General features: G+C 30.7%; 1 protein-coding gene across 1 annotated transcript; it reads left to right on the top strand.

Moving 5' to 3' along the window:
* Nucleotides 1-1453: 1453 nt before the first annotated feature.
* LOC139851734 (alanine--glyoxylate aminotransferase 2 homolog 2, mitochondrial-like) lies at nt 1454-14194 on the top strand. Its single transcript, XM_071840891.1, has 9 exons — nt 1454-1762; nt 3880-4110; nt 5019-5189; nt 12514-12657; nt 12852-13031; nt 13122-13347; nt 13471-13584; nt 13681-13767; nt 13866-14194. Exons 1-9 carry the CDS (start codon nt 1511-1513, stop codon nt 13907-13909), a joined length of 1449 nt encoding a protein of 482 aa, XP_071696992.1. The 5' UTR covers nt 1454-1510; the 3' UTR covers nt 13910-14194.
* The last annotated feature ends 1499 nt before the right edge of the window (nt 14195-15693 follow it).

Here is a 15693-nt window from a genome sequence, read left to right as displayed (position 1 = left end):
ATTTTGTGATAAATGTTTTTATTTTGGTGAAAAAACGCTCGAAGAACTAATATATAACAATTATCGTGTTTTTCGAGCGTATTTTGAGGGTTTAGAAATTAGGGTTTAGAATTTAGGGTTTAGATTTAGGATTTAGATTAAGTTTTTAACACGAACGGTTTAGAGTTTAGGGTTTAGGGGTTAGGGGTTAGGGGTTAGGGTTTGGGGTTTTGAGTTTATGGACTAAACCCAAAACTCTAAACCCAAAACTTTAAATCGGTCTAAATTTTGACAAAAAGTACTTCACAAAACATGAAAAGAAAAACGTTCGAAGATTAACATTCTTCACGATCAATATTATCTTGAATGTTGATTTTGTCGATCGTTTTCCCGCCTAAATAATAACATTCATCGCGAAGTGTCTTTTTAAATGTTCATATTTTTGTTATATATATATATATATATATATATATATATATATATATATATATATATATATATATATATATATATATATATATATATGATCTTAATGCCTTAAAAAAAAAATTCGAAAAAAAGGAAAAAAAATTGCTTCCCCCCGCTCTCCCCAATTGGTTACTTCCCCATTAATCCTACCCATACATACATACATATATATATATATATATATATATATATATATATATATATATATATATATATATATATATATATATATATATATATATATATATATATATATATATATATATAAGACACAGAGAGCGATAGAGAGATTTATACAAACATAATCACGTGAAAATAGGAATATTTAAAAAGACGTTTTGTGATAAATGTTATTATTTTAATCAGAAAATGCTCAAAAAAATAACATTCATTAATAAATGTTATTCATGATAATATTCATCGTGATGCATGTTATTATTCGAGTGTTTTTTTATGGTTTATAAATTAGGGTTTAGGGTTTAGATTTAGAGTTTATATTGAGTTTTTAACACGAACGGTTTAAAGTTTAGGGTTTAAGGACTAAGTCCAAAATACTAAACCCTAAACTCTAAATCAAGCTAAATTTTGATAAAAACTTCAAAAAAAATGAAAAAAAACGCTCGATGAATAACGTTCATCACGATGAATGATATAAGGAATAACATATATCAATGAATGCTATTTCTTCGAGTGTATTCTGGTCAAAATAATAATATTTATCAAAAAAGGTCTTTTTAAATATTTATATTAATGTCCGTGAAAAAAACAACACAACAACAACAATATGTAGGATATGGGTGTGAAAAAAAATGTTTCAGTTCCCCATTTTCAAAAAAGTACTTTCATGTTAATGATGATCATTCTATATATTAAAAAAATAAGTTGGATGAGCACAAAATTCACGTTATGCACCTTGCCACGAACGACCTACCTTTATACCCGATCACTCATCACTCTCATCTTTCTCTATAAATAATCACATCAAATTCCTTATTTATCTCAAACAAAACAGTCCTAAACTCATAGAAAAAAACAACCACTAAATTAACAACGACCTGCAAAAATGCATAAAATTAAAACCTCATTAAGAAGGCTAAGCAATGTAAAAATTCAAATATTGCGAAATCAACATCGTTGTGTCTCTCAGTTAGCTCAACACCAGTCAAATATTGAAGAAGCCGTATCGGGTGGTGTCCCGATTATACCGGCTTTTGATTATTGTCCCCCGCGGTACGATGGTCCTACCGCCGAGGAAATCCTCAGTAAACGTAAAGAGTTTCTTAGTCCTTCAATGTTTTGTTTCTACAAAAAACCAGTAAGTATCTATTATGTTGCTGCATTTATATATCTACATTTTTTTTTACCAAATTTTTAAAGGTGTTACGATGTAATTCTTGCAAATCCTGCTATCGTTAAATTTTAGAAAAATGTTATTAGGAATTTTTTTCAACTGATCATCATAGATCATTAACGACTTATTCTGATAATTATAAGGAATAAAATTGAAACGTAACAAGATAAAATTAGTAAAAAGATCTTGAGTAGACGTTCTTATCTTGTTTACTATTAAAGTTTAAGGTTGAGTAAAGGGAGAGATTAAGGAATGATGTTATTGTTTTACTTAAATTTAGGAAAGTTAAAATTTATTTAATATAGAGCATATTTTTTTTTTTTTAAATTCTATATTTACGAAGAACTTACCAAAACTTTTATATTACAAAATAAGTTGACATGGAATATCAATCAATCACAACTTTTTTTGTCCTCCACTTTCCTTATCTTCCCTGATATAATATTAGCTCAATGTCATTTTATAAAATTTATTTAACTCTACAATACAATATAAAATGATCATTACGATTTAAGCATTAATAACTTTATAAACTTTTGGTATATATACATTTAGCAAAACAGTTTAAAACGTAACTATGAACTTAGTTAATTATCCCATTCGATTAATAACATTCTCCATGACTAAGTAGCTAGGCATTGTCCAAACGGTACCCCGACTATCCGGGTTTATGGATACAGAACATATTTAGTTTGAATCCCGTCGGCGTCATTTCTGTCTGAGTCTGTCCTCCTATGACAGTTGTTCAGGGTGCTTCCTAAGGGTGATTATACGCAAAACCTGTCTTATTGAAGTTGTTCGGTGGAACCAGTTGAGGAAGCATGAATTTTTTTCACGGGGACGAAATTTTTTTTTTAAAGCGTAACAATTTTTTTTTAACAAAAAATAGAGACTTTTTGCCAAAAAAAAAATCCACTAGTACAAATTTGAAAATTCCAAAATTTTTATGCTAAATATTACCCATCCACTAGGGACATGCCCCCTTGTCCCTACATATTTTTGTCACTGAGTGGAACATATATGATTGAGTGGTGGGAACTCATTTGATGGTCCTGACTCCTAACTTTGCTGTAAAAAAAATAACCTTTTGCATAATTTTTAAGTAATAATCACTAAAATAGCTGACTGGTGAGTCAGTTTGATGTTCGAACTTCACTAATCTCACATTTTAAGTGGCTAAAGTAGTTTGGAACGGTAACATGCATGATACACGATTAAGTTAAGTCAAATACTTGCATACTCCAAATAACTCCATTAGAGAAAATCTGACCAGTTTAGTTAGTTATATGTATTGGTTTAATTAGTATTGCTAGTGATTTGCTTAATAAGTTTATTAAATTAATTAGTCTTTGGTGTACTAAACGTGATAGGAAGTTAGGAACTACACTTCTTTTAGTCACCTGATAAGTCACTTAACTCACCTGATAAGCCACTTAACTCTACTTTAAAGTAACTCCTGAAGACTATTTGAGTCAAAGTTTAAAGAGTTTATTGTTTGAAATGTATTGACTTTGCCTTGCCAAAAAAAAAAAAAAAAAAAGAAAAGAAATCTATTGACCTTTTGTTTTTAATGTAAATAAATACAGATAAAAATATTCAGATTTAAAAACTGAGAGGATGATCAAGAATGGGTGCATGATGACTAATAATGTCACCCTATTTTATTCCTTGTCATTTTCTTTAATATTTAAGCAAGTATGGGAACTAATTGAGTTGACATTGGTGGGCCCTAATTTATCACGAGTATAAAAAAATGTATGACGTTTTTGCTAGTTATAACCTTGGTTTTACTTTGTTTACTAGATTAAACGGGTTCGTTCATTCTGTTAGTAAGCCGTTTGATTTAATTAGTTTTGTTGGACTATGGCTCATTGTTGGATTCTTTTGTAACGGTTGTACTTGTTGATCTTCGGATCCGTTCTAATGTTATTGTTATTTTGTTATGAAAATAAATAAATAAATAAACAAATTGTATGGTGTAATAAATGAAATAATTCCAATTTGGTGGACCTTAATTTTTCGACTAATTATGTACAAATGATGATGCATAATATACTAATAGTTTGTTTGAAAACATACAGTTGAACATTGTACATGGAAAAATGCAATATTTATTTGATGAGAATGGGAGAAGATATGTAGATGGTTTTGGAGGGATTGCAACGGTGAGTTGTGGTCATTGTCACCCTGATGTGGTCCAAGCCATTATCAATCAAACCACAACATTACAACACTCCACCATTCTCTATCTCAATCACTCCATCGCCAATTTTGCTGAAGCACTTGCCGCGAAAATGCCAGGTGATCTGAAGGTAATTTTGTTTTTTAAGGCATAATCACGCACACCAATACGAATTTTTTCTTAATTATGTACAAACTTTCATCTCTAGACTCTGAATTTACAATCTTTTAGTTGAAGGTGTTACCACGATATACCTAGGTCAGTGAGCGTTTGGTAAGGTAATTTTGTTTTAATGTGGTACAAGTGTATATGCGCATAGTGTACAATTGTTAATACGCTCTGTCTAGGTTCATTGAACATCCTTTGGTTTATGAATATAATTATATTATATTATAATTTATAATACTATATGATATGATTATTACAATAGATGTAACAAAATATGTGATTAAATTGTCACATTCCATTTTTTGTTTGTTTATGAGTGTTCTATATTATTTAAATTAATTATAATTAATGACGAATCTAAAGCAGCCTAGGAATGATGATGTTTACGTTATCTCTTATCATGATGATTGGACTCATAATATAAATTGACATGGTTGTTGGTTATATTAGTGGCAGGCAATACTTGGACATAACTTTTTAACTATTTACATAATAGAGATGTATTATGGAGTAACTTTTAGCTATTTGACAATGAATTTTTTTATAACTTTTAACTTTAATTATAAATGTTTTTTTATTTTGTTGTTTAACCAAATAAAAATATTTAAGAAGAGATAAAACTTGATTGGTGAAAATTATAGTTAGTAAATTTTTTATTAAAACTGTGTAGCCAGTCAAAGTGGAAACCGGGACAGAGAAAGATAATTAATGTATATAAGTGAATGACTAATTTAGCCCGCGAGCTCGTCCAAATTTGATACAAGAAACTCGAGTTTGCGCTTATTTCTAAAAAATCTTCAACTCGGCTTTCGAATCAAACTCAAATAGCTTGCGAGTAGTTCGGCTTTACGTTATCTCTTGACAATGCAGGTGGTATTTTTTACAAATTCCGGTACCGAAGCCAATGAACTAGCCATGATGATCGCGCGATTGTACACAGGATGCCAAGATATCATATCACTTAGGAACGCGTACCATGGGAACGCAGCTGGAACGATGGGCGCAACTGCACAGTCCAACTGGAAATTTAACGTTGTTCAGGTAACTCTCATTCAGCTCATTTTTAAGTTAAAATTCTATAACAAACATATTATAAATATCGGTGAAGGTACATTTCAGCCATATACTTTAACTTAATTTCAAACCGTCCACGTTAGATTCACGTTTTAAAAACGTGTTTTCTTGTGGTTTTTATAGGTAACAATACGTGTCAAAACAAGTTTCCTAATTTTGTAATGTTTCTGACGTTGGAATACACCAAACGCTACGTTTGCGTGTTTTTTCATAACGTCCGTTAGTGATCGATCAATATCATCATGACGATGTTAAATGTCCTTTTCTGGGTGTATACCCTTTAACGGAAATACCTTTTATTGTGTTTGTTGAGTTACAATTAATCGAGAAGAAAATGACAAATGACTCATCATCAAATAATAGAGTTTCTTAATAATCGTCCACTTCAGCTACTTTATGTGTCATGTACAGGGACACCAGGTACTTAATAACAATACTATTATAACTTTAACTTATAACATTAAAATAAATTAGTGTTATAATTCAGTAGGCTTATAACTACCTTTAGTGGTTCTTGATTGTAGAAGGTATATAGAGATAGAGATACTGTAAAAACGGAGAAAACAAAGGTTGAACAAAAGGTATGAGTAATTGGTTTTTATTTATAGAAAAATGTACAATGAGAGTTTGGTGGCATTTGGAATCTAGAGAGAGAGAGTGTTTTTGTTAACCAAAAAATACATACAATAAACTCTAACTCAACACACCTATTTATACTCAAAAAATATACTATGCAATATCTATAATAATAATAAAATTATCATCCAATTATTACTTTTATAACACTCCCCCTTGGATGATAATTTTATTAGTGAATAACTAGTACTGCCTCGTTAAAAACCTTGCTAAAGAAAACCCTTTGGGATAAAACTTTAGCTAAGGGAAAAAGAGTGCAGCATAGAGTTGACTCCCCCTCAAGTAGGCAACGCCTGAGTTGTTACATCTTCTAAACATGCCTCATGCCAATATTATGAACGTGTGTTCTGAAAATAGCAGTTGGAAGTGCTTTGGTATAAAGATCATCAGAGTTTGTTGATTGAACGTATCTCATTTTAATCTGGTTGTCTTTTACGAGATCTTGAGTATATGAGAAGAATCTGAGGTTTTCATCTGAAACTGTATCATCTAAATCTTTTATGTACAAGTTTAGCCCCTGTGATTTGTCTACATTCTCCTTCATGATTTGCTCAAACCCTTGTTTCAATTCCTATTCCCTTGTAGTCTTTTCTGAGCCTTACCAACATACCATTCTTTTTCATCAAACTTATGACCGTCCTCATCAACATTTATATTTTGTTCTGTCACTTTTGATACTCTTCTTTCATTTGTATTATGCAAGCTGCATTATCTTCATATATAGTTGTTGGTGAAGATAGTTGTTAGTCTTTTATAGCGTTCTAGTCCACAAGAATCAATAATGATTTGTGTCATTGATCTCAACCAAACACATTTTCGAGTAGTTTCATATAATGCAATCACTTCGTCATGATTTAATGATGTTGCAACAAGTGTTTGTTTTAAGAACGCCATGATTTTGTGGTACCTCCATTTAGGAATACATATCGAGTTTGAGATTTATCTTTATGAGGATTTGATGAATGACCTGTATATACATAATCAACCAAATCTTGTTTTGAAACGTTAGAATAAAATAATTTTAAATCAGCAGTTTCTCAAGGGTATCAAAATATGTGTTTGATCCCGCTCCATTGTCATTTGAGCTGAATCTTGCCAACAAATTAACTGCAAGAGAAATGTCAGGTCTTGTACAATCTATAAGATACATAAGAACCTCAATTATACTAAAATATGGAACTTCCGATCTGTTAAGATTTTCATGATCTTCGCAGGGATGAAATAGATCAGTGTCAATATTGAGTGATCTAACAACAATGAGTGTCTTTAAAAAAAATGTTTTAAAATCTTTTCGGTATAAGTTGTTTGATGTACAAGTAAATCATTAGGCATATGCTCAATTTGCAATCCAAGGTAATACTTGGTTTTTTCAAGATCTTTCATTTCAAAATAATTCTTTAGAAGTTGAATGATTTCATAGATCTCTTTATTTGTTCATATGATGTTAAGAACATTGACATAAACAACTACGATCTCATATCCGAACATTGTTTTTATAAAAACATACGTGCAAAATAAGTTTATATTTATACCTTTTTTTTTATCAAGTAGTCATCTAATCGGTTATACCACATACGTCCCGTTTGTATAAACCCATTTAGAAATCTTTGTGATTTAATGGAATATATTCCCTTGGGTTTTACATTAGATGCTTATGATACCTTAACTCTTTAGGTATATTCATATATATCATTATTAAGTGATCCATATAGATAAGTAGTAACAACATCCATGAGATGCATTTAAGTAACTACCAGGTTGATTAAGTATCTAATAAGTAATTGTATCCATTACATAAAGATAAGTTTTCCTCATAATTCATTTTCGGTCTTTGTGGGAAATTTTGAGTTACAAGTCTAGTTTTGCCTTGTAACTTCATTTGCATATTTCTTTTTCGGATAAAAATTCATTTGTATCCCATACGTTTCACATCTTTAAAAGTGATAACGATTAATCCGAAAACTTTTTTTTATTGAGCGATTCTAATTCAGCTCGTATTTCTCCTTTCCATTGAGCTCAATCATGTCTATTTTGATATTCAGTGACAGATTTTGGTTCTAGATCATCATCTTTATTCATGATGTCATTGTAATATTATATGAAAATATCTCATCAAGATTTTTCATTTCATTTCGGTTCCATAATATTGCATAATTTATCGCAATTTATGTATTTACATTTATCAATATCCTCTGCAGAAGGAATATTGATTTGTGGTTCTTCTTGAACACTTTCTTTTACCTCATTATCAGCTGATTTTCTTTTTCGAGGATTTTTATCTTCGGAACCAATTGATCTTCCACGTTTGATGCGTGGCAAAGACTCAACAGTGACATTATTGCTAGCTTTTGGAATTTCAGTTCGAGCTGGAGCATTTATCGCTGGTATATATGATTTAGTCACTTTTTTTATATCTGTAAATGCATAAAGTAATTAATTTGCAAGTTCTTTCATATGCATTATTTTTTGAACTTTCGTTTCACATTCTTTTGTGCGAGTTCAATATACCTTAATTGATGTTCACATCATGAAGCATCATTTTATTTTTATTTTTTTTTTCTCCCCCTAATCTAGGGAACAATGTTTTATTAAAATGACAATCAGCAAAACGTGCTGTAAAAACATCACCCATCATGGGTTCAATATATCTTATGATTGAAGATGTTTTATATCCAAAATATATTACCATCTTTCTTTGAAGAACCATTTTATTGTATTGTGGTGATACAATTGGAACATACACTGCACAACCAATGTTCTAAGGTGAAAAATATTTGGCTCTTGGCCAAAATCAAGTATTAAGTGAAAATATTTATGACTTCCACATGGTATAATGTGAATTAATGTCGCAGCATGTAAATTTACATGTTCACATATAAATATTGAGAGATTTGTACTCATTATCAATTGTCTAGTTATTAGCTGCAAGCGTTTATCTATTGATTCAGCTAAACCAATTTTGTGTATGCATATGAGCAACTGGATGTTCAACAACAATCCCTGTAGATATATAATGATCATTAAATGCTTGAGATGTTAACTCACCAGCATTATCAAGTCTCATCCTTTTAATGATGTAATCAGAATAATGTGTTCTCAATTTAATAATTTGTGCAAGAAACTTTGCAAATGCCATATTACGGCTTGATAACATATAAATATGAGACCATCCGCTAGATGCGTCTATTAGAACCATGAAATATCAAAATGGTTCACATGATGGATGAATTGGTTCATATATCTTACCTTGAATTCTTTCAAGAAACATTTGTGATTCTTTTTCACAATATACTTTTCATTAATCACCATATGTGCTTTCCATTAATCACCATATGTGTTTTTTTTTTATTTTTTATAAATCACCATATGTGTTTTTTTTTTTATCATATATCCTTTTCACCATATACGCTTTTAATCATATGCGCTGTGTTTTTCACCATATGCGCTTTTAATCATATGCGATTTTCATCATATGCGTTGTGCTTTTCATCATATTCGCTTTTTATCATATGCGCTTATCATATGCGATGCGCTTTTTATCATATGCGCTTTTTTATGTGAATAGTAAATTAATTAATTTCGTTTTACTATTCATATGAATTAATTTAGATTTACTATTTTGTTAATTGAGTAATATATATATACATCATATACTTGTGATTCCGAAGGCTCAAATGAATTTGACCATATAGTTATACGTTGTACCTTGCACATTAATTTTCAGTAGAAGCTTTAGATGCATATTATTTTCAGTAGAAGCTTTAGATGCACTTTTTTATTTAATCACCAAATACCACAAACACTTTGTTTGCGTTTGTTCATAGTCATCAATGAAAACTATTTTCTTTAATTTTATTTTATACAATAAAATTAACGCATCATTATTCTTTTCAAAAACAATAATCTATTGTTATTGTTCACTTGTGCCATGTTTAACAACAAAAGTCAACAACCTCTGTCTTGTTTGTTGTGGCAACCAAAAACAACCTTTGCTTTTGTTACCGAGAATCTAAGACCAAAAAAAATTAATTTTTAATTAATCTTTTATCAAAACCATAAATGATTTTATTGATCTACGTTGATATGGCCATAAAGAATTGACGGCTGACCTACTTTTGTAAGTGTATTTCGGCTATCATCCCGAAAACGCACAACGACCTTTTTTTTTTTTTTTTATGAACTATTTGTTTCATATCTAGCTTAGGCAATTATTGTGAACATTTGGTCCCTATAAGAGCATTTATTTTTTAGACTTTTAGTTGATTTGTACTTGTCACAATTAGGGATAGCACCCGCGGGTCGTGGATGCGGATCCATTGGATCCATCACCCGTACCCGCGGATTTTTTTTTAAGAGACATCCAATTGAACCCTTGTTCGTTGAAACAATTTGACTATATTTTTAATCCCCATTATTAAACGGGCCATTTTGATGCACACTCTTAAAAAAAATAATTTGTTTTTTAAGTTTTATTATTCAACTTCCTTTTTTCAACGGTCACGTTTTTAACAAAATATTTGACAAGTTTGGAAAAAAGTTTTTTATTGATTATCATCAAAAGTTTTCTATTGTCACTCTACTGGATGGAATTATGGCATACAACCAAAATTGCAACCCAACACTACATAATGAACAAAAAGGTTGTTTTTAATTAACATATGTATATGTGTTAAACTCGAAATAATAATAACTTATTTTAGAAAATTAACATAAGACATGTTGAAACATTTTTGTCACATTTAGCTCATCAAGTCTAATACTTATCATTGATAGATTTTATCACGTCTAGGAGATGTTTACTTTTTTTCTTGTATTAAGTCCTACTTTCATTTACCTTTGTTTGAAAAAAAGTTTTTTTTTTACTTTGCTTTCCCCCTTTCTGTAAAACTCATTTAAACACTTTCTTTATTATTTTTTTTTTTTAAAAAAAAACTTCCTTTTTTTTTATGTTACCCGTAAATTATAAATATATAAAAAAAACTTTTTGTTTAAATTTTTTTTTCTAGTTTTTAAAAGGCCACTTGACCAATTTTTTAATTCTTTCACAACACCTGATATCGTGATCGTGACCTTTCACCAAAGCAAGAGATATTCTTGATAAACTAAACACGGACTCGTGTTTGAAATTGTCGGCCACAAAAAAATTCATTTGATAAAAGTATATATTTTTTTTTTAGTTATAGAAGGAGACCACTTCATTTTCAATACTTCATTTTTGACAAAAAACTATTCCATTTTACCATCCCTTTTTTTTCTTACTTTAACTTTTAAGATATACTTTTAATAAAAATACAAACTACTTTTTCTTATTTTAACTTTTAAGATTTACTTTTAATAAAAATACAAACTACTTTTTGTATTTTAACTTTTAAGATTTACTTTTAATAAAAGTACAAACTACTTTTTCTTATTTTAACTTTTAAGATTTACTTTTAATAAAAATACAAACTATTTTTTTATTTTAACTTTTAAAATTATAAATTTAAGAATAAACATTAGTATGCATGAAATAAATAATGATTAATTGCATAAGTAATCATAAATGTTAGATAACATATAAAGACCCCGTCGTATTCGTATTGATCGGAATTAATCTCGACCCATGGTACCGTGTTGTCAAATGACGTGTTGCGTACATAAAGTACCGTGTTGTCAAATGACATGTTGCGTACAATCATGAGGTCTTATTAACATAAATATAAATGTTAGTGAAGTTAATAAGAGTTAGATTACAGAAAATATAATTCAGGCGGTATAACCGGCCATATATAACTTAAATAACATAAATATAAATGTTAGTGAAGTTAATAAGAGTTAGATTACAGAAAATATAATTCAGGCGGTATAACCGGCCATATATAACTTAAATAACATAAATATAAATGTTAGTGAAGTTAATAAAAGTTAGTAAACATAAATGATAGTTAGGCGACAGTGTCGACCATATATAATTTAGGTGGCAGAGCCAACTATATAATAAGAACAATACAAATGCACTAAGAACTTAATAAAAATTAGTAGTTCAAAATGTTAGTAGTCCAAAATTTGATATGTCCGAGTCTGAAAAACCTTAATAATTTCATACCTTGATTAGTGACTCGTGATCGTTTGAGATATCCTTTGATTACACTAAGCTCTTCGTGCTGATAACGTGTTATAATTCAGTAGGCTTATAACTACCTTTAGTGGTTCTTGATTGTAGAAGGTATATAGAGATAGAGATACTGTAAAAACGGAGAAAACAAAGGTTGAACAAAAGGTATGAGTAATTGGTTTTTATTTATAGAAAAATGTACAATGAGAGTTTGGTGGCATTTGGAATCTAGAGAGAGAGAGTGTTTTTGTTAACCAAAAAATACATACAATAACTCAACCCACCTATTTATACTCAAAAAATATACTATGCAATATCTATAATAATAATAAAATTATCATCCAATTATTACTTTTATAACAATTAGCAAAATGTAAAGCTTCTTAAAGTGAAATTATGATATTGTTAATGTGTTGTGCATTATGGGTTATATCTAGTGTGGTTTTGTCAGGTTCATAAAATTAGGATGTTATTTACATTATGGATTAGGGACCAAATTATATTACTCGTCTTTGAGTTTGAAATGCACATTTCTAGTAACATTTCTTTGATGACAACCAGAGTGGGGTCCATCACGCAATAAACCCGGATCCGTACAGAGGAATATTCGGGTCAGATGGTGAAAAGTATGCCAAGGATGTTGAAGACTTGATACAATTTGGTACATCTGGAAACGTTGCAGGTTTTATTTTCGAAGCGATTCAGGTAAAAAAAAAAAAAAAAATACATAAACCATCAGTTATTAAAAAAGTGTATTTATCAATATTACATATTCATTGTTACTTTAAGAGTTTTTGAACTTACATCAAAGCACACTATCTTCTTAAGCACATTCTATTACAGATTTACACTTGGTTTATTTATGACAGTTATATTAATTTTCTTTAATTATTTGGTAGGGTGTTGGGGGAATTGTCGAATTGGCGCCAAACTACTTACCTCCAGTTTATAATAGCATCAAAAAAGCGGGAGGGCTTGTGATTGCCGATGAGGTCCAATGTGGATTTGCAAGAACTGGATCGAACTTTTGGGGATTCCAAAACCAAGGAATTGTACCGGATATAGTCACAATGGCAAAGGTACATTAATCTTTAAAAAAAAACACGAGTTCACGAATGACATTTATAAGTATAATATTGTAGTCTGAAGCTAATGAGATCACTTAACAGGGTATTGGAAATGGAATTCCTCTTGGTGCGGTTGTGACCACCCCAGAAATTGCTAAAGTTTTAACTCGACGAAGCTACTTTAATACTTTTGGTGGAAACCCTGTTTGTACTGCTGCGGGCCATGCGGTTCTCAAAGTTATCGAAAAAGAGAACCTTCAAGAAAATGCTCATGTTGTTGGGTCTTATTTGAAAGAACGTCTCACTGCGCTTAAAGATAAGCATGAAAGTAAGTTGTTCATGTCCATAATTAACTTTCTAGAGTCAGAGGTGCCATATGGGCGGGTTGGGTAATGTTTTGAGTTTAAAATTTTCATAGTTACTAATTATCTGATATTATGGTTGATTGAAGTTATCGGGGATGTCCGAGGAAGAGGATTAATGCTTGGTGTTGAACTTGTGACTGATCGCAAACTCAAGACTCCTGCAAAGACCGAAATATCGGAGATCATGGAGACTATGAAAGGTAATCTTTCTATTATGTTTTATGTTCATTTTATTTTTAGTAATAAAATCATTATATCATAAACTGAAAACTTGTCCATTGTATTTGTCTTTATAGATTTAGGTGTATTAGTTGGTAAAGGTGGATTCTATGGAAATGTTTTCAGAGTCACTCCACCCCTATGTTTCACCAAAGAAGATGCAGGTGTGTATTATTTTTAAAAACTTTTTTTTATTTTTGTTTACTTTTAATATCTCAAAATTTGAACTAAAATCGCGCTTTTTTCCATAATTCTTTTGTAGATTTTCTTGTGGACGCTATGGACTACTCAATGTCAAAGATATGAAGAACGATCAGCAGATAACGCAACCAGCAATCATCTTGTACAAAAACTTGTGAGCTACTAGAAACTTTCTAGTCGCGTGACACATCAATTATCTATTCTACCCGAATCTGTCATGTATATTATCTATAATAAAAACTTTCCTGATACGGGAAAATGTTTGTGATTACTATGTGAGGAGATATCGATGAATACTGTAAGGGTCAACTTCTCGTTGACTCTCTGTATCGTGAATATCATATGTTCTGTTTAATATCAGATGTTATAAAAAACATGTTTTTAATTGAATTAGAAGGTGTTACTACTATAAGTTGTTTTCCATTTTCGCATTGACAACATCTCGTTGTCGATCTATAAGGGAACGTGAAGTTTGGCTGCTTCGAATGGCAAGGGCCTCCTTTTATAGTTGCGTGGGACACTAGATTTTACGGGCGGCCTGTATAATTAGTATTAGTTCACAGTAATACGACTATGAACACCAGACTCTCACTTTATACAATAAATAAGAATTAAAGTGCAGAAAATGAGAGAACACGATAATAGAATGAAAGACTGATAATATTGATCGTGCAAAAGTACAAATACATAAGAAAACATATGTCCCTATTTATACAGGTAAAAACCAAATCTGGAGATTTGGTTTCCATAACTACATACCTATAAAAGTGGAAAAGATAACTAAAAACAAACCAAATTAGCTATTAACTAGGAAGTCAACTCTAGCGATAAAATCAAATCTTCAAAACAAATCTTCTTAAATAACAAGCATATCTCCAGAATATTCTTTGACTTTTGCTTCAAGAAATCGCCATACGTTTACTTCAATAACTCCAGAGTCTGCAACCTCAGACTCTAAATTTCCAGACTCTCAAATCTGCAAAATACTTTTGACTCATCAGATTATTATTTCTATTTTTTTCCAACAATCTCCCCCTATCTGATGATGTCAAAACAACCTGTACTCCTAAACAAACATCTTTGCATACTCCCTTTCAATTAGCTTGCACTTGCTCTTCATATGAGAAATTTTCTTCAACATACTCAGCTTGCTATGCAAGTGTTTTAACAACTGCTTCCTGAAAGGAGTTGTTTGCTGTGTTTCACATCTGGACAGCAAACTAATCAACATTTCAATACCAGCTCCTTCAAACTGATCACACCTAATTAACATCTTTTGATTTCCAGTGGTCTTAATCATTAAGCCATCCAAATATTCAACATACATATTATTCACAAATTCCATATGCTCAGGAACAGCATACCTTTCAACATTACCCTTAACTCTTCTTTCTTTCATCTCCAGATTAAAAACTCCACAAAACACCTCATAATCTTTAGAGCTTATGAACCCTTCTTCAAACACTAGGTGAACCAACATAAACATCCTTTTTAAAACTTCATTCAAAATAACCTGATTCCCTGCACACTCTTTAATACAAAAAGCTATGCCTCTCCATTCACAAAAACCCAAACGAACTATTTGATTTATTTTCACCCTCAATCTTCTGTCTGTCATATGAGTCATTGTCAGCAAGAGAATTACACCTTCAAACTCAGATCTTTCAACCTCAACTTTCACAATGTCACCATCATATCTTCTGAATCTGAACCTCTTGTTCATTTGAGCCCTAAGATCACCATCTGTTCTTTGTGTAGCAGCAACCAAAACACCACCAGAACTACCCTGTTTATCACCCTGTTTATCACCAGCACCCTTATCAGAAATATCCTCCCCCTCAATTTGAGTCTTCTTGGATTGCTCCCCCTCAATGTGAGTCTTCTTGGAT

The sequence above is a fragment of the Rutidosis leptorrhynchoides genome, chromosome 6 (assembly GCF_046630445.1).
Source record: "Rutidosis leptorrhynchoides isolate AG116_Rl617_1_P2 chromosome 6, CSIRO_AGI_Rlap_v1, whole genome shotgun sequence".
NCBI lineage: Eukaryota > Viridiplantae > Streptophyta > Magnoliopsida > Asterales > Asteraceae > Rutidosis > Rutidosis leptorrhynchoides.
The sequence above is the reverse complement of the archived record's forward strand: the minus strand, read 5'-3'. Positions and strand labels throughout refer to the sequence as shown.

Coding starts and splice junctions, on each gene's coding strand:
- LOC139851734 (XM_071840891.1), top strand. CDS start 1,511: ATGCATAAAATTAAAACCTCATTAAGAAGGCTAAGCAATGTAAAAATT. Junction 4,111..5,018: donor AAATGCCAGGTGATCTGAAG/GTAATTTTGTTT, acceptor TTGACAATGCAG/GTGGTATTTTTTACAAATTC. Junction 13,585..13,680: donor GATCATGGAGACTATGAAAG/GTAATCTTTCTA, acceptor TTGTCTTTATAG/ATTTAGGTGTATTAGTTGGT.